Below are 24,382 nucleotides of genomic sequence, written 5' to 3' on the forward strand. Positions count from 1 at the left end.
AATTGTGAAAAACTGAGTTTAAATGTATTTGGCTAAGGTGTATGAAAACTTCCGGCTTCAACTATGTATAGGGCATCAGCCTCTAAGGTGCAGGGTTGAGTAGTCGGGTGGTACCCGTCCAGTGATGACTATTTAGCCTTGAGATAGAAGCTGTTTTTCACGTTTGATAAGATTGACAGACATAGTAATAAAAAAGGCACATTCAGGGAGTCTCCAAAGATTCAGAAAAATGTCATCTCTACAAATATTTTACCGGACAACTGGAGATTTACTGTTCCCAACTACAAAATACTGTTCCTTTTTTTCTCAAAGTAAGAAGAGCTATTCAAGAATTGACTTCATTTTTTATTTCCAACAAATCATGAAATAGTGATGTCGAATCATTCTCTAGTATCATGTTTAATTACACCAATGTAAAATACATTTAGCAACAGAATTTGGAAAATGAACAGAGTGCGTCTTCTATACCAGAACTTGATTCAAAACTTAGACGAGAAAATGTAAACCCTTACAAATATGGACATAGAGGACAGAAAAAAGCCGACCCCCAATATAATTTGGGATGCCTTTAAAAAAAGTTACATTTTGTTTCGTGATTTTTTTCTTTCTATCTTAAAAAGTATCCCATAAAAAGTATTTACAAGGTGAAGAAGAAAATAAAAGGTTAAACTCAAATAACTACTTAATGGTAAATAAACCTGGTAAATATCTCGCAGCTCTCACAAAACTAATAAATGCTAAACCAGTTATAATTTTAAAAGATAAAGATACAGAAGCAGTCATTTGAAACAACAATGCAATTTAATCACAAGTTTATTATGAAAATGTATATAAATCAGAATTAAACAGCCCACAGGAACTATAGCCATCTAAGACTCTAACTCTGCAGCAACTATCAGCATACAACATTTTTTCAATCTGAATTGCACGGAGAATTTTCGCACGGAGAAAAGCACCAGGAATGGATGGTTTTCCCGTAGAATTCTATTCAACCATTTGGACAAAGTAGCCCCCTATCTACACAAATGACAACACACGTCGTTTAATTCAGTACTTCCTAGTTCACTGCATCAAACAGTTATATTCAAATCTGGAGAATCCCCTGCTGATTTACTTCTCTGGGATATGTGGGACGGTAGCGTCCCACCTCGCCAACAGCCAGTGAAATTGCAGGACGCCAAATTCAAAACAACAGAAATCCCAGAATTAACATTTCTCAAACATACAAGTATTTTACACCATTTTAAAGATAAACTTCTTGTAAATCCATCCACAGTGTCTGATTTCAAATAGGCTTTACGGCGAAAGCACACCAAACGATTATGTTAGGTCAGCACCTAGTCACAGAAAACCATACAGCCATTTTCCAGCCAAGGAGAGGGCTCACAAAAATCAGAAATGGCGATTACATTAATCACTAACCTTTAATGATCTTCATCAGATGGCACTCACATGACTTCATGTTACACAATAAATGTTTGTTTTGTTCGATAAAGTCCATAATTTATGTCCAAATACCTCCTTTTTGTTCGCACGTTTAGCCCAGTAATCCAAATGCATAATGCGCGATCACTTGTTCAGACGAAATGTCAAAAAAGTTATATTACAGTTCGTAGAAACATGTCAAACGATGTATAGAATCAATCTTTAGGATGTTTTTAACATAAATCTTCAATAATGTTCCCACCTGGAGAATTCCTTTGTCTTTAGAAATGCAATGGAACAAAGCTACCTCTCACGGGAGCGTGAGTGATCAGCTCATGGCATGACACTTGGCTGAAACAGCTCTCTTTCTCTCCCCCTTCACAGTAGAAGCCTCAAACAAGGTTCCAAAGACTGTTGACATCCAGTGGAAGCCGTAGGAAGTGCAAAATGACACATAGACACTGTATATTCAATAGGCAATGACTTGAAAAATTACAAACCTCAGATTTCCCACTTCCTGGTTGGATTTTTTCTCAGGTTTTTGCCTGCCGTTATACTCACAGACATCATTCAAACAGTTTTAGAAACTTCAGTGTTTTCTATCCAAATCTATATTATGCACATTCTAGCCTAGTTTACTCTGGGCATCTTTTTATCTAAGCTACTCAATACTGCCCCCCAGTCCCAAAGAAGTTAAAGACCCATAAGTTTAATAAATTGTAACAATAAAATTATAAATCTTATAATCAAAAGTGTTAAAAGACTTGATACAAATAGACACAAACATGTTTCAGTTTAATACAATATGCAAAACAATAAAACAATTTATTAATAATGCCCGAAAACACTTTTGATTGTCTGGAATTGCCATTTCTATTAAACTTTCCAGCTGAAATAATACATTTGTATTGAACACGACGGGAGACAGAGAGCTGGTTTCAAGCGCAGGGAGCAGCAGCTGTTTATTGTACAGGACCACAGGAGGAGGCAGGTAGCTGGGTCCAAGGGCAGGCAGGGGGTCACACACAGGGGGTCCAAAAGGGCAACAGTACAGGCAGGGAAAAGGCTAGTAACGTCATCCGGGAGATCAGGCAATAGGTAGATAACAGGAAATCCTAAAGTACATGCAGGGAATAGGCCAAAGGCGTTGTTAGTGAGGCAGGCAAAAACTATCATACACGGGAGAAGTAAATCACGGGAAAAACAGAGCTACGAAAGAAGTGTCACAAAACAAACAATACCTCACAGTGATGGGGTATAAAGAACTGAACTAAATAGTGTGTGATAATGACATACAGGTGTGTGAACAGGTGATTAGAATTCAGGTGATTGGGATCTGGAGAGTGAGCTGCGTTCAGGGGTTATACGAGTTTGAGAGTGTGAGCTGGAAAGTGGGCTGCGTTTAGAGGATCTATGTGTTTGAGAGTGTGAGTTGGAAGCAGACGTTACAACATTCAATACAAATATTGTATAGATGTCCCAAAGCAAAAATATAATTGAATGATATAATACACTGAACAAACAGGCAACATTTTTTAAGATTTTGTTATGTTACAGTTCATAAAAGGACATCAATCAATTTAAATAAATTCATTAGGCCCTAATCTATGGATTTCACATGACTGGGGAATACAGCTTTGCATCTTGAAAAAGCTAGGGCCTTAGATCAGAAAACCAGTCAGTATCTGGTGTGACCACCATTTGCCTCATGCAGCGCAACACATCTCCTTCGCATAGAGTTGATCAGGCTGTTGATTCACCTGGAAGGTTATAAAATGAACATGGAAAAATTCAAAATAATGGCAACTGGGAAAAATAATAACTCCCAGATCTGCAGCATTCCTTTAAATAGACTACAAAAAATTACTCAACACTATGAAAGCAGATCTAATTAAATGGAATAATCTTTCTGTAAATCTTTCAGGTAGAATAAACCTTTTTTAGAATGGCATGGCTGCTAAAGTTTTTGTATTTATTTTCAGTAATACCAATTACCCCCCCAAAGACATTCTTTAAAAAGTATACTCAGTTATAACATACTTTATATGGGCAAATCAAATTCATATATTTAAAAGGAAAGTTTTACTTCTTCCTAATTCTGGGGGTGGTTTTCACCTTCCAGACTTGGAATTGTATCAACTCGCCACCCAGGGATTTTACTTGTGACATATAGTTAAATACACTATAGAGAAACAATGGGTATTGAAAATGCTCATCTGCAGAATCGTTTCACGTGTCTATTTTCAAAAGATAAAGCTAAGAACATTAACAACGTCATAGTATAACAATATGGAAGAAAATGAAATGTATTCTATAAGAACCAATATCACTTCCTAAAAACACAACCTTATGGAACTATCGTTTGGATAGCTTTTCAGAATTCACCGATAAGTTGGCCCACATGGAAAACTAAAGGCATAGAAACCATAAATGACTTGGTGACAGGAAATACATTTATTCCCATCCCATAGATATTTTCAAATACATCTAACTGGGAAGTTTTATATCACCAAATGTTGATTTAAAATCTTTTGGACACCAGAGCAACCTTGAGGGAATCTTATTTGAGTCCGAAAATGATGTTCATATGACAGGGAAGATTATGCAAAACCTTGCAGGGAGAATATCCAACTGACAATCTCTTTAGAAAAAAATATAAACTACTGGAACCAAGACTTAAAAATAACTGATGTTGGCACAAGATGGAGGGAATGCTGGAACATAACTAACACAATTACAGTTCATGAAAATGTACGCTTAATCCAGTATAAATGATTGTATCGAATGTATTATACAAGATACAAAATTCCCAAATTCTACAGCACCATTGCAGACATGTCTGAAGTGTAAAACTAGAATGAGTAAATAATTAATGCCTTCTGGGAATGTTACAAAATTCCAAAGTCATGGGTCGGAGTTGGAAAGATGGGTGTCAGAGGTATTGCAATGTAAATGTGCTTTTAATTCATGTCTGTATATTCCAAGACATGACATATGAGGGTGCAGCGAGCTACCTGATGGGTTGGACAGTACTCTTCTCATCGATTACCTTTTAAAAAACACTTGTACTCAAAAGAAATTGCCAATCCTCTGCCGTTCACGCAATGGAAAGGTCAAATGCTTTATTATTTAAGAATTGAAAGAGCGCGGCGATGGAGAGAAGGTAAATTGTGCAGTTTGTGGCAAAAAGGGATATAAGGCTACTGGATATGGGGGCTAGTGGGTCTCGGCAGGGGTGATGTTTGTGTGATGTATTTGTTTGTATGTGTGTGTTTTTTAATTCATTGTTTATGTCAAATAAAATCTTAGACAAACAAAAAGAATGGAGTTGATTTGACCTTTGCGTGACCCCTGTTGACCTGTGTCCCCTCTGGGTCAGATCTCCCTGGAGACGGAGCGTCTGGGTCCTCGTCGCGTGGAGGGGCTGAGGAGGGAGGATGAGGAGTGGACGAGGAAGGCTCACGCTGCCGTCCTCTCCATACAGGATCTCACCGTCAAGTTCTTCGAGACCACCGCCAGGGCTCAGAAAGGTAAGTTACACACACACAACACTCTGTAGAGGCAAACTCCAGAGCTATGCATCTTCCGCAGAGCAGCCCATAGACAGACTATTATACCGACACTCCCTCCGAGTCAGACCCGAATCTCCATGCTTTAAATTGCTTCCCCCAATCACCTTAACCCAACTATCAACTGGCTCACAATCGGGTTAAAACCTCAAACATATTTTGTCTACCTTTGGTCCTTTGTATTTAAAAAAAGAAATCTGTGTGTGTTCCAGCGGTTTACGAGCGGATGCGTGTGGACCAGAGGAAGTTTGGCAAGGCGGCGTGGGCTGCAGCTGTGGACCGCATGGAGCGTCTACAGTACGCCGTGTCCAAGGAAACACTGCAGCTGATGAGGGCCAAGGAGATCTGCCTGGAGCAGAGGAAACATGGCCTGAAACAGGAGGTACTACTACTACCACTACTACAGTACTACTACTATACTACTACTGTTATAAAAGTAATAAAGGAGATCTGCCTGGAGCAGAGGAAACATGGCCTGAAACCGGAGGTACTACTACTACTACTGCTACTACCACTACTACAGTACTACTACTGTTAAAAAAGTAATAAAGGAGATCTGACTGGAGCAGAGGAAACAGCCTGAAACCGGAGGTACTACTAATGCTATAGCACTTTTCCAGACTCTCAAAGCACATTGTATTGGGGAGTCACTCCTCATCCACCACCAATGCCACGGCAGCCATTTTACACCAGATATCTCAACGCACACCAGCTTCCCTAGGTACACAATACTCTGTCTTTCTGACCACCTCTTTCTCTCTCTCTGGGTGTCTCAGATGCAAAACCTGCAGGAGGGAGAGGATGCTATGTTGCGGTTGGACCAGATGGAGGCGCTGTACTATGAGCTCCAGCTGCAGCTCTATGACATCCAGGCTGAGGTGCTGCGCTGTGAGGAACTGCTGCTCAACGCCCAGCTCACCAGTCTACGCAGACAGATCACTGGTAATACTACACACTTTATACCTGTTGCTGCTAACGAACATTCAGACTAGGAACTGCTGCTTAACGGCCAGCGCACCGGTCTACGCAGACAGATCACTGGTAATACTACACACTTTATACCTGTTGCTGCTAACGAACATTCAGACTAGGAACTGCTGCTTAACGGCCAGCGCACCGGTCTACGCAGACAGATCACTGGTAATACTACACACTTTATACCTGTTGCTGCTAACGAACATTCAGACTAGGAACTGCTGCTTAACGGCCAGCTCACCGGTCTACGCAGACAGATCACTGGTAATACTACACACTTTATACCTGTTGCTGCTAACGAACATTCAGACTAGGAACTGCTGCTCAATGCCCAGCTCACCGGTCTACGCAGACAGAACACTGGTAATACTACACACTTTATACCTGTTGCTGCTAACGAACATTCAGACTAGGAACTGCTGCTTAACGGCCAGCGCACCGGTCTACGCAGACAGATCACTGGTGGACGATAATATTATACACTAGCGATACTACGGTACCAGATTTTCCTTGTCGAAAACGAAAACACAAAGCAGACTTCAAATCAAATGTATTTATATAGCCCTTCGTACATCAGCTGATATCTCAAAGTGCTGTACGGAAACCCAGCCTAAAACCCCAAACAGCAAGCAATGCAGGTGTAGAAGCACAGTGGCTAGGAAAAACTCCCTAGAAAGGCCAGAACCTAGGAAGAAACCTAGAGAGGAACCAGGCTATGTGGGGTGGCCAGTCCTCATCTGGCTGTGCCGGGTGGAGATTATAATAGAACATGGCCAAGATGTTCAAATGTTCATAAATGACCAGCAGGGTCAAATAATAATAATCACAGTGGTTGTCGAGGGTGCAGCAAGTCAGCACTTCAGCACTTAACTCTATGGTCCTTTAAAACCTACTTTTGTAAAATATTGAGCTCGTCAAATAAACAAATGTGACTCTGGGCGACAACACAAGGCTGTTTTTTCATCATTAAGACTGTTTTCTTCATGAAATTTAGTCCACTTCATGTTTTGTTTCCTTTGCTTCCTTACTTCCTAGTATCGCGATACAGATATCGTGACAACACTACTATACACATATACCTGTTGCTGTTAATCAACACTTGTGCCTGTTATAACCGCTCAGCTCCAGAGCCTGTGTAGAAAGACTGTGGCCTACTGTACTAAACAGTGATCCTCTCTACCACAGAGCGCCAGGACGAGGTGGTGTATTATGATGCGTATGAGAGTCCTGATGCCATGCAGGGGGTGGAGGAACCCTCAGCTCCCCCTCCGTCCCCCCGAGACGAGCTTAGCCAGCTGCAGCAGAGGACCAGACAGCTAGAGGCACGCAGGGGACGCATCACCACCAAGAAGGTCTACCTTAAGAACAAAAAGGTAATTAGCAACCAATCACACGCTTACCTCTGGACTTGCTAACCAATCAAAGCCATGAAAGCCTGCCCCGAGAACAAAAAGGAAGCAGAAAACCAATACTTTGTTTACGTCTTACATCCTCCCGTAATGTGTTGGCTCTAATATGTCTTGTTTACCAAATACCAGGAGATCTGTATCGTCAACCACAACCAGAAGATACAGCAACGCCAGGGTAGTCAGGACGACCAGACATCGCATCAAGCGCTGCAACAGGTACGTTGTCTTTCATTAGTGTTTGTGTTTGAGATTCCCTATAAACTCGCCACTTCGATACAGCTACAGTTGAAGTCGGAAGTTTACGTACGCTTAGGTTGGAGTCATTAAAACTTGTTTTTTAACCACTCCACAAATTTATTGTTAAAGAAAGGTAAAACATTTTTTTTTTTAAATGTCTGTAAACAATTGTTGGAAAATGTACTTGTGTCATGCACAAAGTAGATGTCCTAACCGACTTGCCAAAACTATAGTTTGTTAACTTCACTAGGGAAGGGGGCAGCATTTGGAATTTTGGATGAAAAGCGTGCCCAAATTAAACTGCCTGCTACTCAGGCCGAGATGCTAGGATATGCATATAATTAGTAGATTTGGATAGAAACGCTCTAAAGTTTCCAAAACTGTTAAAATAGTGTCTGTATGGGGGTGCCACAGGGTTCAATTCTCGGGCCGACTCTTTTCTCTGTGTATATCAATGATGTTGCTCTTGCTGCGGGCGATTCCCTGATCCACCTCTACGCAGACGACACCATTCTATATACTTTCGGCCCGTCTTTGGACACTGTGCTATCTAACCTCCAAACAAGCTTCAATGCCATACAACACTCCTTCCGTGGCCTCCAACTGCTCTTAAACGCTAGTAAAACCAAATGCATGCTTTTCAACCGGTCGCTGCCTGCACCCGCATGCCCGACTAGCATCACCACCCTGGATGGTTCCGACCTAGAATATGTGGACGTCTATAAGTACCTAGGTGTCTGGCTAGACTGCAAACTCTCCTTCCAGACTCATATCAAACATCTCCAATCGAAAATCAAATCAAGAGTCGGCTTTCTATTCCGCAACAAAGCCTCCTTCACTCACGCCGCCAAGCTTACCCTAGTAAAACTGACTATCCTACCGATCCTCGACTTCGGCGATGTCATCTACAAAATGGCTTCCAACACTCTACTCAGCAAACTGGATGCAGTTTATCACAGTGCCATCCGTTTTGTCACTAAAGCACCTTATACCACCCACCACTGCGACCTGTATGCTCTAGTCGGCTGGCCCTCGCTACATATTCGTCGCCAGACCCACTGGCTCCAGGTCATCTACAAGTCCATGCTAGGTAAAGCTCCGCCTTATCTCAGCTCACTGGTCACGATGGCAACACCCATCCGTAGCACGCGCTCCAGCAGGTGTATCTCACTGATCATCCCTAAAGCCAACACCTCATTTGGCCGCCTTTCGTTCCAGTACTCTGCTGCCTGTGACTGGAACGAATTGCAAAAATCGCTGAAGTTGGAGACTTTTATCTCCCTCACCAACTTCAAACATCAGCTATCTGAGCAGCTAACCGATCACTGCAGCTGTACATAGTCTATTGGTAAATAGCCCACCCTTTTTCACCTACCTCATCCCCATACTGTTTTTATTTATTTACTTTTCTGCTCTTTTGCACACCAATATCTCCACCTGTACATGACCATCTGATCATTCATCACTCCAGTGTTAATCTGCAAAATTGTAATTATTTGCCTACCTCCTCATGCCTTTTGCACACATTGTATATAGACTCCCCCTTTGTTTTCTACTGTGTTATTGACTTGTTAATTGTTTACTCCATGTGTAACTCTTTGTTGTCTGCTCACACTGCTATGCTTTATCTTGGCCAGGTCGCAGTTGCAAATGAGAACTTGTTCTCAACTAGCCTACCTGGTTAAATAAAGGTGAAAAAAGACAAAAAAAATAGTAGAACTGATTTGGAAGGCAAAAACCAGAGGAAAATCCAACCAGGAAGTACTATTATTTTGAAAGGATGTTTTTCCATTGAAAGCCTATTCACCATACAAAGACTTAGGACCCAGTTCACAATCTCTATGGCTTCTTCTACATGTGGCCAGTCTTTAGGCTTTAGTCTGTTTCAGGCTTTTACTCTGAAAAATGAGGGAGATACAGCACTTTCAATGAGTGGACAGTGGAAATTTCCAGCCATGAGCCCAGCGCGTGATCGGGAGTGCGCATTTCTTGTTTACCTTTTTTATTGACGAAGCTTTTGTCCGATTGAAATATTATTGATTATTTATGACAAAAACAACATGAGGGTTGATTTTAAACATCGTTTGTCATGTTTCTACGAACTTTTATTGTACTTTTTAAAAACTTTTCGTCTGGATGTTGTGAGCGCGCATTGTGCCTTTGGATTACTGATCTAAGGTTTTTGGACATAAAAGATGGACATTATCAAACAAAACTAACATTTATTGTCTAACATGGAGACCTGGGAGTGCCACCAGATGAAGATCATCAAAGGTAAGTGATTCATTTTAATGACTTTTGTGACACCTCTCCTTGGCTGGAAAATGGCTGTATGGTTTTCTGTGGCTAGGCGCTGACCTAACACAATCGCATGGTGTGCCTTTGCCGTAAAGCCTTTTTGAAATCTGACACAGCGGTTGCATTAAGGAGAAGTTTATCTTTAATCGTATGTTAAACCCTTGTATCTTTCATCAATGTTTATGATGAGTATTTCTGTAATTTGATGTGAATCTCTGCAACAGATGTTTGTTTGAGACAATGATTACTGTACATAACGCACCAATTTCAACTGAGGTTTTTGGACATAAAGATTAACTTTATCGAACAAAACACACATTTATTTTGTAACATGAAGTCCTGTGAGTGCCATCTGATGAAGATCATCAAAGGTTAGTGATTAATTTAATCACTATTTCTGACTTTTGTGAGCCCTCTCCTTGGCTGGACAATGGCTGTATGGTTTTCTGTGACTAGGCGCTGACCTAACATAATCAGATGGTGTGCTTTCACCGTAAAGCCTTTTTGAAATCGGACACTGTGGTTGGATTTACAAGAAGTTTATCTTTAAAGTGGTGTATAATACTTGTATGTTTGAGGAATAATTATGTGATTTCTGTTGTTTTGAATTTGGCGCCCTGCAATTTCACTTGCTCTTGTCAAGCTGGGGCGCTACCGTCCCACTGGTGCCAGAGAGGTTAACCTCTTAGGGATATGGAGACGCTAGCGTCTCGTGTGGCCAATAGCCTGGGGAAATGCATAGCGCCAAATTCAAATAAAACGCGATAAAACTCAAACTTTCATTAAATCACACATGCAGGGTACTCAATTAAAGCTACACTCGTTGTGAATCCAGCCAACATGTCAGATTTTAGAAATGCTTTTCGGCGAAAGCATGAGAAGCTATTATCTGATAGCATGCACCCCCCTGAACCAGCTGATCCAGTTGTAAACAATAGAACTAGCGTTAGCAGGCGCTACACAAAACGCTGAAATAAAATATAAAACATGCATTACCTTTGACGAGCTTCTTTGTTGGCACTCCAATATGTCCCATAAACATCACAATTGGTCCTTTTATTTCGATTAATTCCGTCCATATATACCCAAAATGTCCATTTATAAAGCAGGTTGGATCCGGAAAAAAACAGCTTTCCAAAATGCAACGTCATTACAAAACATTTCAAAAGTTGCCTATAAACTTTGCCAAAATATTTCAAACTACTTTTGTAATCCAACTTTAGGTATTTTTAAACGTTAATAATCGATCAAATTGAAGACTGGGCGATCTGTATTCAATAACAGCAAGTCAACAATACATGCACGATTTTCTCTCTTACATACCTATCAACAGTGTAACCTCTGCCAGGAAGTGCCTCTTCTTCGTTTCACCAATGATTAACTTCAACCCAATTCCAAAGACTGGTGACATCCTGTGGAAGTTGTAGGAACTGTAAACTGGGCGCTATCTAATTTCCCTTGACAAAGACAATTCAGGGAACTGCCAGGGATTTTTTTTTTTTTTTTCTGAACAGTTTTTCCTTGGGGTTTTGCCTGCTACATAAGTTCTGTTATAGTCACAGACATGATTGAACCAGTTTTAGAAACTTCAGAGTGTTTTCTATCCACACATACTAATCATATGCATATAATATATTCCTGGCATGAGTAGCAGGAAGTTGAAATTGTGCACGCTTTTTATCAAAAAGTAGAAATGCTGCACCCTATCCTTTAAGAGGTTTTAACCAGGCAAGTCAGTTAAGAACAAATTCTTATTTTCAATGACGGCCTAGGAACAGTGGGTTAACTGCCTGTTCAGGGGCAGAACGACAGATCTGTAACTTGTCAGCTCGGGGGTTTGAACTTGCAACCTTCCGGTTACTAGTCCAACGCTCTAACCACTAGGCTACCCTGCCGCCCCAGTGACTGGGTACCCACCGATACCCTGCCGCCCCAGGACCACCTAGTACCCAGTCACCAATAACACCACCAGTACCATCTAGTACCCAGTCACCAGCAGTACCACCTAGTACTCAGTCACCAATAACCTGACCAGTACCACCTAGTACCCAGTCACCAATAACACCACCAGTACCATCTAGTACCCAGTCACCAATAACACCACCAGTACCATCTAGTACCCAGTCACCAATAACACCACCAGGACCACCTAGTACCCAGTCACCAATAACACCACCAGGACCATCTAGTACCCAGTCACCAATAACACCACCAGGACCATCTAGTACCCAGTCACCAATAACACCACCAGTACCACCTAGTACCCAGTCACCAATAACACCACCAGTACCATCTAGTACCCAGTCACCAATAACACCACCAGTACCATCTTGTACCCAGTCACCAATAACACCACCAGTACCATCTAGTACCCAGTCACCAATAACACCACCAGTACCATCTAGTACCCAGTCACCAATAACACCACCAGGACCACCTAGTACCCAGTCACCAATAACACCACCAGGACCACCTAGTACCCAGTCACCAATAACACCACCAGTACCACCATCAATCACTGTATCACAATTCCAGTGTGTCAGAAGTTTACATACACTAAGTTGACTGTGCCTTTAAACAGCTTGGAAAATTCCAGAAAATGATGTCATGGCTTTAGAAGCTTTTAATTGACATAGTTTGAGCCAATTGGAGGTGTACCTATGGATGTATTTCAAGGCCTACCTTCAAACTCAGTGCCTCTTTGCTTGACATCATGGGAAAATCAAAAGAAATCAGTCAAGACCTCAGGAAAAAAATTGTAGACCTCCACAAGTCTGGTTCATCCTTGGGAGCAATTTCCAAACGCCTGAAGTTACCACGTTCATCTGTACAAACAATAGTACACAAGTATAAACACCATGGGACCACACAGCTGTCATACCGCTCAGGAAGGAGACGCGTTGTGTCTCCTAGAGATGAACGTTCTTTGGTGCGAAAAGTGCAAATCAATCCCAGAACAACAGCAAAGGAGCTTGTGAAGATGCTGGAGGAAACAGGTACAAAAGTATCTATATCCACAGTTAAACGAGTCCTATATTGACAACCTGAAAGGCCGCTCAGCAAGGAAGAAGCCACTGCTCCAAAACCGCCATAAAAAGCCAGACTACGTTTTGCAACTGCACATCGGGACAACGATCATACTTTTTGGAGAAATGTCCTCTGGTCTGATGAAACAAAAATAGAACTGTTTGGCCATAATGACCATTGTCATGTTTGTGGAAAAAGGGTTGAGGCTTGCAAACCGAAGAACACCATCCCAACCGTGAAGCATGGTGGTGGCAGCATCATGTTGTGGGGGTTCTTTGTTGCAGGAGGGACTGGTGCACTTCATGAGGGAGGAAAATTATGTGGATATATTGAAGCAACATCTCAAGACATCAGTCAGGGAGTTAAAGCGTGGTCGCAAATGGGTCTTCCAATTGGACAATGACCCCAATCATGCTTCCAAAGTTGTGGCAAAATGGCTTAAGGACAACAAAGTCAAGGTATTGGAGTGGCCATCACAAAGCCCTGACTTCAATCCTATAGAAAATGTGTGGGCAGAACTGAAAAAGAGTTTGCGAGCAAGGAGGCCTACAAACCTGACTCAGTTACACCAGCTCTGTCAGGAGGAATTGTCCAAAATTCACCCAACTTATTGTGGGAAGCTTGTGGAAGGCTACCCGAAATGTTTGACCCAAGTTAAACAATTCAAAGGCAATGCTACCAAATACTAATTGAGTGTACAGTCGTGGCCAAAAGTTTTGAGAATGACACAAATATTAATTTTCACAAAGTCTGCTGCCTCAGTTTGTATGATGGCAATTTGCATATACTCCAGAATGTTACGAAGATTGATCAGATGAATTGCAATTATTTGCAAAGTCCCTCTTTGCCATGCAAATGAACTGAATCCCCCAAAACATTTCCACTGCATTTCAGCCCTGCCACAAATGGACCAGCTGATTCTCTCGTTAACACAGGTGTGAGTGTTGACGAGGACAAGGCTGGATGGCCTGGTGTCAAGAAGGGCAGCAAAGAAGCCACTTCTCTCCAGGAAGTACATCAGGGACAGACTGATATTCTGCAAAAAGTAGTCCTGTGGTAAAGCATACAATAGTAAAGCATCCTGAGACCATTCATGTGTGGGGTTGCTTCTCAGCCAAGGGAGTGGGCTCACTCACAATTTTGCCCAAGAAGACAGCTATGAATAAAGAATGGTACCAACACATCCTCAGAGAGCAACTTCTCCCAACCATCCAGGAACAGTTTGGTGACAAACAATGCATTTCCAGCATGATGGAGCACCTTACCATAAGGTAAAAGTGATATCTAAGTGGCTCGAGGAACAAAACATCGATATTTTGGGGCCATGGCCAGGAACCCCCCCCCCCCCCCCCCCGCCCCCGACCTTTATCCCATTGAGAACTTGTGGTCAATCCTCAAGAGGCGGGTGGACAAACAAACCCACAAATTCTGACAAACTCCAAGTATTGATTATGCAAGAATGGGCTGCCATCAGTCAGGATGTTGCCCAGAAGTTAATTGACAGAGCGGATTGCAGAGGTCTTGAAAAAGAAGGGTCAACACTGCAAATATTGACTCTTTGCATCAACTTCATGTACTTGTCAATAAAAACCTTTGACAAATATGAAATGCTTGTAATTATACATCAATGTTCCATAGTAAGAATATCTAAAGATGATGAAACAGCAAACTTTGCGGAATATAATATTTGTGTCACTCTCAAAACTTTTGGCCATGACTGTATGTAAACTTCTGACCCACTGGGAATGTGATGAAAGAAATAAAAGCTGAAATAAATCATTCTCTACTATTATTCTGACATTTCACATTCTTAAAATAAAGTGGTGATCCTAACTGATCTAAGACAGGGGATTTTTACTAGGATTAAATGTCAGGATTTGTGAAATACTTCCACCTGCGCCAAATACATTTAAAGTATGTAAACTTCTGACTTCAACTGTATGTGACTTATGTGGCAGGTTAGGATAATTAATGTGGCAGGTTAGGAGAATTAGGTTAAGGTTAGGAAAAGGGTTAGGGTTAGCGAAAATGCTTTCCTAACCTTCTGCGAAAAGTCACTTCTGGTCATAACTGTATCGAAGTGGCAGGTTTTCAAGGAGTCCCGTTTGTGTTGATTCAGTATAACAGGGATGATGGTGAGTATTGTTCTTCATCCTATCTGTGTTTCTCCGTAGCGAGGGGAGGAGCAGGAGGAAGAGGAGGAGGAGAGGAGTAACACCAAAATGAGTCTGGATAGATCAAGAACTCTGGACAGACTACGCAGCTTCAAACAGGTGAGGTCGCCGCTACCTCTGAAGAACACTCAAACTCTCATGCTGTGTTTAGACTCGGGTCATGTTGTAACTGTTGGTTCTGTCTGTTGCAGCGTTTCCCTGGTCAGGTGACTCTGAAGTCCAGCAGACTGCTTATGTCTCACGGCCAGTCCCGGAAGAAAACCATCTCCTCCTCCCCCCTCTCCCCTGCGGGGAGGCCTGAGACCCTAGCTGCCAGTGTCCAGACAGACACCGCTGACCTCTCAGAGCTCTCTGCCCCTTCCTCTGATGCCTGTGGTCACCAGAGTGTCTCTCTAACCCTGCTAGGGGGTGCCACTGGACCTCTCTCTGCCCCCTCCTCTCTAACTCCTCTCTCAGCGCTCCCGTCCTCTGCACCTCCACCACCTCCTCCTCCCCCACCCCCTCCCTCCTTAGAGGACCTCTCCAGTGAAGGAGGGGAGCTGGCTCACCCCACTACCCCAGTTCGGCAGTCCAAGGCTGGGTTGGATTCAGAGCCTCTCCCTCTGGCTCCTTTCTCCCCACGGTTCTTTGACAGCAGTCAGCTGCAGACAGCCAGGAAGAAACTGAAGAAGACCGCCTCGCTGGACTCCTCACAGTGGAGGAGAGGTGAGTCATGACAACATACTATTACTAATAATGTATTTTAAAGGAATATTTCTAAATGAGAAATTGACTCGATTTTTCCTCTGACATTGTTCCATTCTCCCATCTCTACAGCGAGTTCCCCCATGGACGAGGTCCTGAACTCCCTCAAGCGAGGCAGCTTCCACCTGCGGAAGGCAGAGCTCCGGGTCCTAGCCCCCGATCCAGACGATGACGAGAGCAACAACATCCTGGCCCAGATCAGGCAGGGCGTTAGGCTGAGGAAGGTGCGGACGCGGCCGGACCAGCAGCGGCACCCCAAGGGCTCGTTCCCCCACTCTGCCGACGCTCTGACCCGCTCCATCCACGAAGCCCTGAGACGCATCAAGGAGGCTTCGCCTGAGTCCGAGTCTGAGGACGAGGGCCTGCCCTGCACGGACTGGGACTCTGACCTTTGATCTCAGCCTGCTACTATCTACTACAGAAAGCAGTGTAGAGCTGTTTCTTCAGAAAATAGGTCAGAAGTAACTTTTTCTTACTGTTTCTTCTCGTCTTTGAAATGGACCACTAGCCTTTCCTCCTGCTTTTCTATGTTGTGCTCCTCCTGCTCTTTCCCAAGTCAAGCACATTGAGATCCTTGTGATGGAAGTCACTATGGAAATACAATTCCTTCATTGTCCTGTACTAAGTGGGGGAATAAGGGCCCCTTGTCAGTGCACCGACTAGAACGCTAGGGTTCTGGGATCCCGTATGTAGACTGAACTATGAGGTTGGAGAGTTGAGCTGTAGGTTGCTGTGGTGCGTTTGCTTTTACATGTGACAGGATTGAACGTTTATTCAACCCCCTGCAGAATAAGGTGTGTTATTGCTTGGCTGGAACAAAAGCTTGCACCCACATGGGTGAGCTTGGCCACCCCTGGTATTGGGGTTGAGAAGTCATGATGATATTCTCTGTAAGATCGGCGCCCTGACAGCCAGCCGAAGTATCCAGCTCTACCCAGGTGTCATTCATTCCATATACCATATTAATATTCATGAAGTGTGTTGTTTCTGTTGACTTTTTTTAAAGTGTGCGTTTACCTTTTATGGTCATTTTTATTTCCAACGGAGTGTTTCTTTTTTTTTTTTACTGCCTTGTTTTTACTGCTATTATTTTCCAAGCGAGTCCACTAGTAGCGGTTTTACCAGGAGTCGCTTCATGTTTTTATCTACGTTCGACTATTTTATCCGTTTTTATATCTAAGAGTTGTGTCAAAACTGAAACGATTCTTGCACTGTATGAAGGACACGATGAAGAAAGAATGCTGTACTGTTAGGAACTGAAGGACTGAGAGTGCACAACTGCTGTCCAACTTGTTTGGCCAGGTCAAAGGTCGTAGTACTGTATTTCTCCAGCACCATCTTCAGTGGTCTTGAAAAACAGTCACATAGAAATGTATGGTGCTGATATGATTGTCTGTCATTTAGAATAGGGATCCTGTCAGCTCCATTCATCATATTTCTATCTGTGTGTTTACCTCACTGAATCCACCAGTGGTGTGGTAACTAACCTCAGTGAGTTAGTGGACTGAGCATATGGAGCTCATGCTGTGTCTTTATGGCAAGTGGTCAAAATCCAATCATGTGACTTTCTGCAGCATCCAGATCTCTGGCTGCGTCTCAGTATGAAGTGGGTTCCTCGTCTCCTCTCCATCTGCACTGATCTATAAAGCGTGGGTAGGTGACAGCAACATAGTGGAATGACTTCTTAGTGCAGGTGGAGAGAAGTTTAGGAGTCTAGAGGCAGTCATTTTAGTTATGAGATGCCCTCCTAGTCCTGTCTCATGTTCTCGGTAGACAGGTTTTTACAGTATGTATATCTGTTGGGAAATCACTCATTGTATTTATGTATGTTATCTTTTATACATATCTTTGTATAATCCAAATGTTTTATTCGTTTCCATTTTTAGCCATCTAATCTTATTTCTGTCTTCAGCTAACTCTACAGTTTGACCCTATGACCTTATGCATGTGGCTGGCCTGGTCTGATTTGAAAATGAATCTGTCACTAGATAAGTGCAATATTAAACTGAAAAATGTATTATAATGTAATCAAGTGTACATCCTGAAAATACATTGGCATGCTTAAAAACGTATTTATTGAGTTTTTTTTTTTTTAAGAAATGGAGTAAGGATTTATAAAGCAATACCACACAATTTAATGTGCTTTTTAAGATGTTTTTGTTGTTGTTGCATTTGACTCGTCTTTTCCCGTCATCGCATTCCTAACTGCTTTATATATATCCCAGTTATTTTTCCCTTCAAAATAAAACAAAGTACCAAAATGTCTCCCTGTCCTGTTCTTTGACTTGGCATCACAGAGCCATTAGAACTCAGCGTTTGGCCAAACCAGCCAGCCTTCTGTTGGGCCTCTAGCACATCCACATCAACCACAAATAGTCATTCATAAAAATACAGTAAGTGGATGTGATTTTATACAAGCAACAGGACTGGATGGGATCTTAACTGGTCTCTACAGAGAAGAATGTACAGATTAGATGAGCAACATTCAGATGAGTGAAAATGGGGAAAATATTACACAACCCTCATTTGTTTAAATTGTTTTTATTTTACTATAAACTGAAAATTACAATTGTGTTTAAGCATGTGGCATAATCAACATTTAAATTATTACTCAAAACGTTTCTCCCCTATCAAACTGTAGAAGTACAGATCAGAAATGAAACGCTATAAAGCCAACTCACCCAGACACCCCATTTAAGTCTCCCAAAGATACTAGAACCAACAACAAGCCCTTAAAGGTCGACGTTGGGCAAAAACTGAAAAATAATGTCTTTAAACTGTATAACTGATCAATGCGCCATCATACCAGGTCAATGCTTAAAAAATTAGATGAATAAGATATTTGGCTAAAGAAGTGCCATTTCTTACCAATCTCTACAGCTTCCATCCAAAACCAAAATCGGTCGCAGCGCACGATACATCAACGAACCACCAAAGGCACACCCCATTTCTGTTTGAGAAAGGGGCGGTGTCTGACCACTTTTCGTGCCCAAAGTTGACCTTTAAATAATGTTCTTCACGTATACATATAGTTATCATTTTTTATACATTATCACAGATTTTTGGCAATAGTAAACCCCACAAAAGTACCGTAGTTAGTTACCATTGATCCATATTTGTACCAAAGGCAACGTCAACAAAATTCACATTCTGTACAGGAAAATATTTTGGCAAAAGGAAAGAAAGTCTCTGCAAACCTCACCTGCACAAATTACTATAAATCCATTAGCTTTTTAAATAGTTCAAACATATTGCCAGTCTTTTTTTCTCATACCTAAAAAAAACAACCTTTCCCCACATAAGACATTAAAAAAAAAGAGTAAGTGACAAACATCTTTGTTTGATACAATTCTCATTAAAATCTGTGGTTATAATATATCTGGAATAATAAATAAAGGGAAATCACCATGAACCAATCAATCATTGCACTTCCAAGTCGCAACAGAAACCAGGGGAGGGAAAAGAAAGCATTGTTTTGGATTCACCCAAACATACAATTCCATTTTCACAAGAGCACTATAAATGTTATATTAGTATTTGTAATAAAAAAGTTTATAGAAAGGAAAGCCTTTTGTAGTCGCTGCTGAGCCAAACCCCAGCGTCTGGGCTTGGAGTAGCGGTCGCTGCTGAGCCATACCCCAGCGTCTGGGCTTGGAGTAGCGGTCGCTGCTGAGCCAAACCCCAGCGTCTGGGCTTGGAGTAGCGGTCGCTGCTGAGCCTAACCCCAGCGTCTGGGCTTGGAGTAGCGGTCGCTGCTGAGCCAAACCCCAGCGTCTGGGCTTGGAGTAGCGGTCGCTGCTGAGCCAAACCCCAGCGTCTGGGCTTGGAGTAGCGGTCGCTGCTGAGCCAAACCCCAGCGTCTGGGCTTGGAGTAGCGGTCGCTGCTGAGCCAAACCCCAGCGTCTGGGCTTGGAGTAGCGGTCGCTGCTGAGCCATACCCCAGCGTCTGGGCTTGGAGTAGCGGTCGCTGCTGAGCCAAACCCCAGCGTCTGGGCTTGGAGTAGCGGTCGCTGCTGAGCCAAACCCCAGCGTCTGGGCTTGGAGTAGCGGTCGCTGCTGAGCCAAACCCCAGCGTCTGGGCTTGGAGTAGCGGTCGCTGCTGAGCCAAACCCCAGCGTCTGGGCTTGGAGTAGCGGTCGCTGCTGAGCCAAACCCCAGCGTCTGGGCTTGGAGTAGCGGTCGCTGCTGAGCCAAACCCCAGCGTCTGGGCTTGGAGTAGCGGTCGCTGCTGAGCCAAACCCCAGCGTCTGGGCTTGGAGTAGCGGTCGCTGCTGAGCCAAACCCCAGCGTCTGGGCTTGGAGTAGCGGTCGCTGCTGAGCCAAACCCCAGCGTCTGGGCTTGGAGTAGCGGTCGCTGCTGAGCCAAACCCCAGCGTCTGGGCTTGGAGTAGCGGTCGCTGCTGAGCCAAACCCCAGCGACTGGGCTTGGAGTAGCGTTGTCTCTCCTTACATTTCCCAGAAGAAGAGGAAAATACCTGAAAGTGAGACTTCAACATGTTTATTTTTCTTCTGGATGCTCCCTCTTTGTATTGCTCATTTAGTATAGAAGGTTGTCCAAGATCTGTTCTCAATCTCAGACAATATGCCAGATTCTTCTTCCATCTCCATGGTAACATTGTGATAGGAGGGAGGACATTGGGAGCGTTTAATAAAGTGACTGGGAGGTCATCTGTCTGACCTCTGACCCTTAGTCCTAGTCCAGTGTCAGATGGGGCCTCAGAGCGAACGGCCACAGAGTCCAGTGAAACGCTGTAAAGACCAGTGAGTCTGACTCTCCATTTCCATGACATCTGATCATCTGACTGTCCTTTTGGCTGACATTGATATCTCCATAGTAAACAGAGCAATAGTAGTACTGTAGTAATAACGGAATAAGAATAGTTCAAAAACAGACCTGAATGTGTGGCGGACGACAGCGAAGAGTAAACAATAATAGCAAAACATCCACCAGCGAGCGACTCTGGATGACTGAACTGAACTTTGCACCAAATAAAATGTAGAAAATGAGCATTTCCTTTTACCTGTTCAAAGTCTGTGATGGGAGAAAACCCTGAAGCAAAATAACCGACCATATTCAACATCATCTCCTATGGAATGCTAGCCAGACTCCGCAATTTTTTGTTGTTGTTGAAAATACAGTGCATTCGGAAAGTATTCAGACCCCTTGGCTTTTTCCACATGTTGTTACGTTACAGCCTTATTCTAAAATGGATTATATAAAAAATAATGTTCCTCATCAATCTACACACAATAACCCATAATAACAAAGCGAAAAAAAGATTGACAAATTTTGCAAATGTATTAAATATAAAAAACTGAATTTACATACGTATTCAGATCCTTTGCTATGAGACTCAAAATTGACCTCAGGTGCATCCTGTTTCCATTGAACATCAATGGATGTTTCTACAACTTGGAGTCCACCTGTGGTAAATTCAATTGATTGGACATGATTTGGAAAGGCGCACACCTGTCTATATAAGGTCCCACGGTTGACAGTGCATGTCAGAGCAAAAACCAAGCCATGGGGTCAAAGGAATTGTCCGTCGAGCTCCGAGACAGGATTGTGTCGAGGCACAGATCTGGGAAAGGGTACCACAAAATGTCTGCTGCATTGAAGGTCCCCAAGACTCTTCCTAGAGCTGGCCGCCCTGCCAAACTGAGCAATCAGGGGAGGAGGGCCTTGGTCAGGGAGAACCCGATGGTCACTCTGACAGAGCTCCACAGTGCCTGTGGAGATGGGAGAACTTTCTAGAAGGACAACAGTCTCTGCAGCACTCCACCAATCAGGCCTTTATGGTAGAGTTGCCAGACAGAAGTCTCTCCTCAGTAAAAGCACATGACAGCGCACTTGAAGTTTGCCAAAAGGCACCTAAAGGAGACTCAGACCATGAAAAACAAAATTATCTGGTCTGATGAAACCCAGATTGAACTCTTTGGCCTGAATGCCAAGTGTCACGTCTGGAGGAAACCTGGCACCATCCCTACAGTGAAGCATGGTGGTGTCATCACGCTGTGAGGATGTTTTTCAGCGGCAGGTACTGGGAGACTAGTCAGGATCGAAAGAAAGATGAATGGAGCAAAGTACAGAGAGACCCTTGATGAAAACCTGCTCAAGAGCGCTCAGAACCTCAGACTGGGCCGAAGGTTCATCTTCCAACAGGACAACGGCCCTAAGCACACAGCCAAGAAAACACAGGAGTTGTTTCGGGACAAGTCTCTGAATGTCCTTGAGTGGTCCAGCCAGAGCCTAGACTTGAACCTGGGCTCGAACATCTCTGGAGACCTGAAAATAGCTGTGTAGTGACACTCCCCATCCAACCTGACAGAGCTTGAGAGGATCTGCAGAGAATAATGGGAGAAACTCCCCAAATACAGGTGTGCCAAGCTTGTAGCGTCATACCCGATTTGAAGGTGCTTCAACAAAGTACTGAGAAAGGGTCTGAATACTTACGTAATTGTGATATTCAAAAACCTGTTTTTGCTTTGTCATTATGGGGTATTGCGTGTAGATTGATGGCGAATAAGGTTGTAACGTAACAAAATGTGGAAAAAAATCAAGGGGTCTGAATACTTTCTGAATGCACTGTAAATATTTGAGCAGTTTGTAGTCAGAGCGTAAATAACATTCCACAGGGAGGGAGAAGAAGAGATGGAAGGCAGGGAAGGCAGGGTGTAAGCAAAGCCTCAAAAGGACCTCTGTGAAGTGAGTGAGTGTATGTGCATACAGTATTCAGGTGTACCAGCATTATGCACGTTGTGAACATTAGCCAAAACTAAATCCAAGCGAGCAAGTCTATCTATTTACTACCAATGTGCACGTTTTCAGTAGAGTGGAGCATAATGACTATATGTGTAATAATAACAGAGTGAATATTTTCGTGCAGTGCCTTTGTGCACTGACTAGCAATATTCTCCCGTCACTGTGTTGTTATAATGGTGGTGATGGTGTAGGAGTACTGAAGCTCCACCAGGGGGCTCTGTAGTGGCACTTCTCTCCTCTAGCTGCTGCTGCCCTCAATGAGTCTGGCCAGGCTGTCTCGGAGCTCTGTCAGCTCAAAGATCTTCCCATCCAGCAGCTCCAGCAGGGTGCGCAGACTCTTCTTGAAGGCCTCTCTCTCCAGCTGACTGCCCTCCAGACGCTGCTCTAACTCCACCAGCTGAGCTTCCAACGTCTGGTTCCTCTCCTCCGTCTCCTGGGAGTGGAGGGGGGGCAGGTGTTAACATGTGCACACACACACACATTCATAAAACACTCACTCGTTCCAGTGAAAACGTAACATTATGATTATAACTACTGTTCCCTGAAGGAGGGGAACGAGGTAAAACATACTATGGGGGCGTCGCGCTCTCGCGACTTCAGTTGAGGGATCTAAAATCACGCCCGAGAAGGCCAATGAAATCTGTGCCTTGCTAGAAGCCCTGCCTTCCCCAGGTGATAAGCGTCAGGCTCGGATTCATTCCTTCAATTTAACACGGCTCTTCACCTAGCACCGGGATGGGCCGGAGCGGGGAGCGGGGCCATGTCGGTGTTGTACCTCGTTTCCCTCCTTCAGTGAACAGTATACACAGAACATGATTGCCATATTCTCAGAACATAACATATTCATGTTCGAGACGCGATTCATGGGAACGTGTTTAGAACATTCATATGTCCAGTTTTCTGAGGGAGAATATCCCATCAACGGTCCCATGAAACGTGTCTAGAACATTCACATGTCCAGTTTTCTGAGGGGGGAGAATATCCCATCAACGGTCCCATGAAACGTGTCTAGAACATTCATGTCATAAGTTCTGAGAACATAGTAACTACGTTCTGGGTAAGTTACATTGTGTAACAGTATAGACTTTACGTCCGTCCCCTCTCCCCGACCTGGGCGCGAACCAGGGACGCTCTGCACACGTCAACAGTCACCCTCGAAGCATCGTTACCCACCGCTCCACAAAATCCGCGGCCCTTGCAGCGCAAGGGGCACAACTACTTCAAGGTCTCAGAGCGAGTGATGTCACCGATTGAAACGCTATTAGCGAGCACCACCGCTAACTAGCTAGCCATTTCACATTGGTTACAATTGGACATTACGGGAATGGTCTCTTGGACATATTTATTACACATCCCAGGAACATTCCTATGAAGATTTTTGTAAATTACCTAATAGGAACTACGGGAATGTTCTCTAAAATTGTGGGAATGTTTGTTGTTATCTGGGAAGTCGCGACCCCTTTTCGAAGAAAAGAAATACCGTCTGTACCAGCCGTCCTGGATCCGACAAAGAAACCACTCGGATTGCCCGCGTCTGGAGACGGCAGGATATTGCCTCCCTCAAAACGGGCACCGAGGCCTTGGGAACAGTCGACGTGATGATGCCCCAGGAGCATGAGGGGCGCGCAACAAATTGTAGCCTGTAACCCGACATCACCGTTCGCATGATCCAGAGCAACACTGTGCATGCGCGCAGACAGCAAGCCTCCTGTCAAGTGCCATCTGAAGGGGCGCGACGCAATCTTGTGGACTGGAAGAGAT

The 24,382-nt window shown here is 43.5% G+C and overlaps 2 protein-coding genes across 2 annotated transcripts in view; one reads left to right on the plus strand and one right to left on the minus strand.

Annotated features, from left to right (window-relative positions):
- The window catches only part of LOC109874075 (junction-mediating and -regulatory protein), a 47,239-nt gene extending 29,116 nt beyond the window's left edge, over positions 1-18,123 (plus strand). Inside the window, exons 3-10 of the mRNA XM_020465831.2 lie at positions 4,805-4,955; positions 5,207-5,376; positions 5,771-5,936; positions 7,155-7,342; positions 7,508-7,594; positions 15,115-15,213; positions 15,306-15,819; positions 15,931-18,123. Of these exons, the coding sequence (XP_020321420.1) occupies positions 4,805-4,955; positions 5,207-5,376; positions 5,771-5,936; positions 7,155-7,342; positions 7,508-7,594; positions 15,115-15,213; positions 15,306-15,819; positions 15,931-16,253 (1,698 nt within the window). The 3' untranslated portion in view covers positions 16,254-18,123. The remainder of the gene's footprint in view (positions 1-4,804; positions 4,956-5,206; positions 5,377-5,770; positions 5,937-7,154; positions 7,343-7,507; positions 7,595-15,114; positions 15,214-15,305; positions 15,820-15,930) is intronic.
- A 260-nt stretch (positions 18,124-18,383) lies between these two features.
- The window catches only part of homer1 (homer scaffold protein 1), a 73,677-nt gene continuing 67,678 nt past the window's right edge, over positions 18,384-24,382 (minus strand). The window contains exon 9 of the mRNA XM_020466302.2: positions 18,384-23,054. Coding sequence (XP_020321891.1) covers positions 22,860-23,054 — 195 coding nt within the window. The 3' untranslated portion in view covers positions 18,384-22,859. The remainder of the gene's footprint in view (positions 23,055-24,382) is intronic.

Source organism: Oncorhynchus kisutch, linkage group LG29 (genome assembly GCF_002021735.2).
Source record: "Oncorhynchus kisutch isolate 150728-3 linkage group LG29, Okis_V2, whole genome shotgun sequence".
In the NCBI taxonomy this organism is placed as follows: domain Eukaryota; kingdom Metazoa; phylum Chordata; class Actinopteri; order Salmoniformes; family Salmonidae; genus Oncorhynchus; species Oncorhynchus kisutch.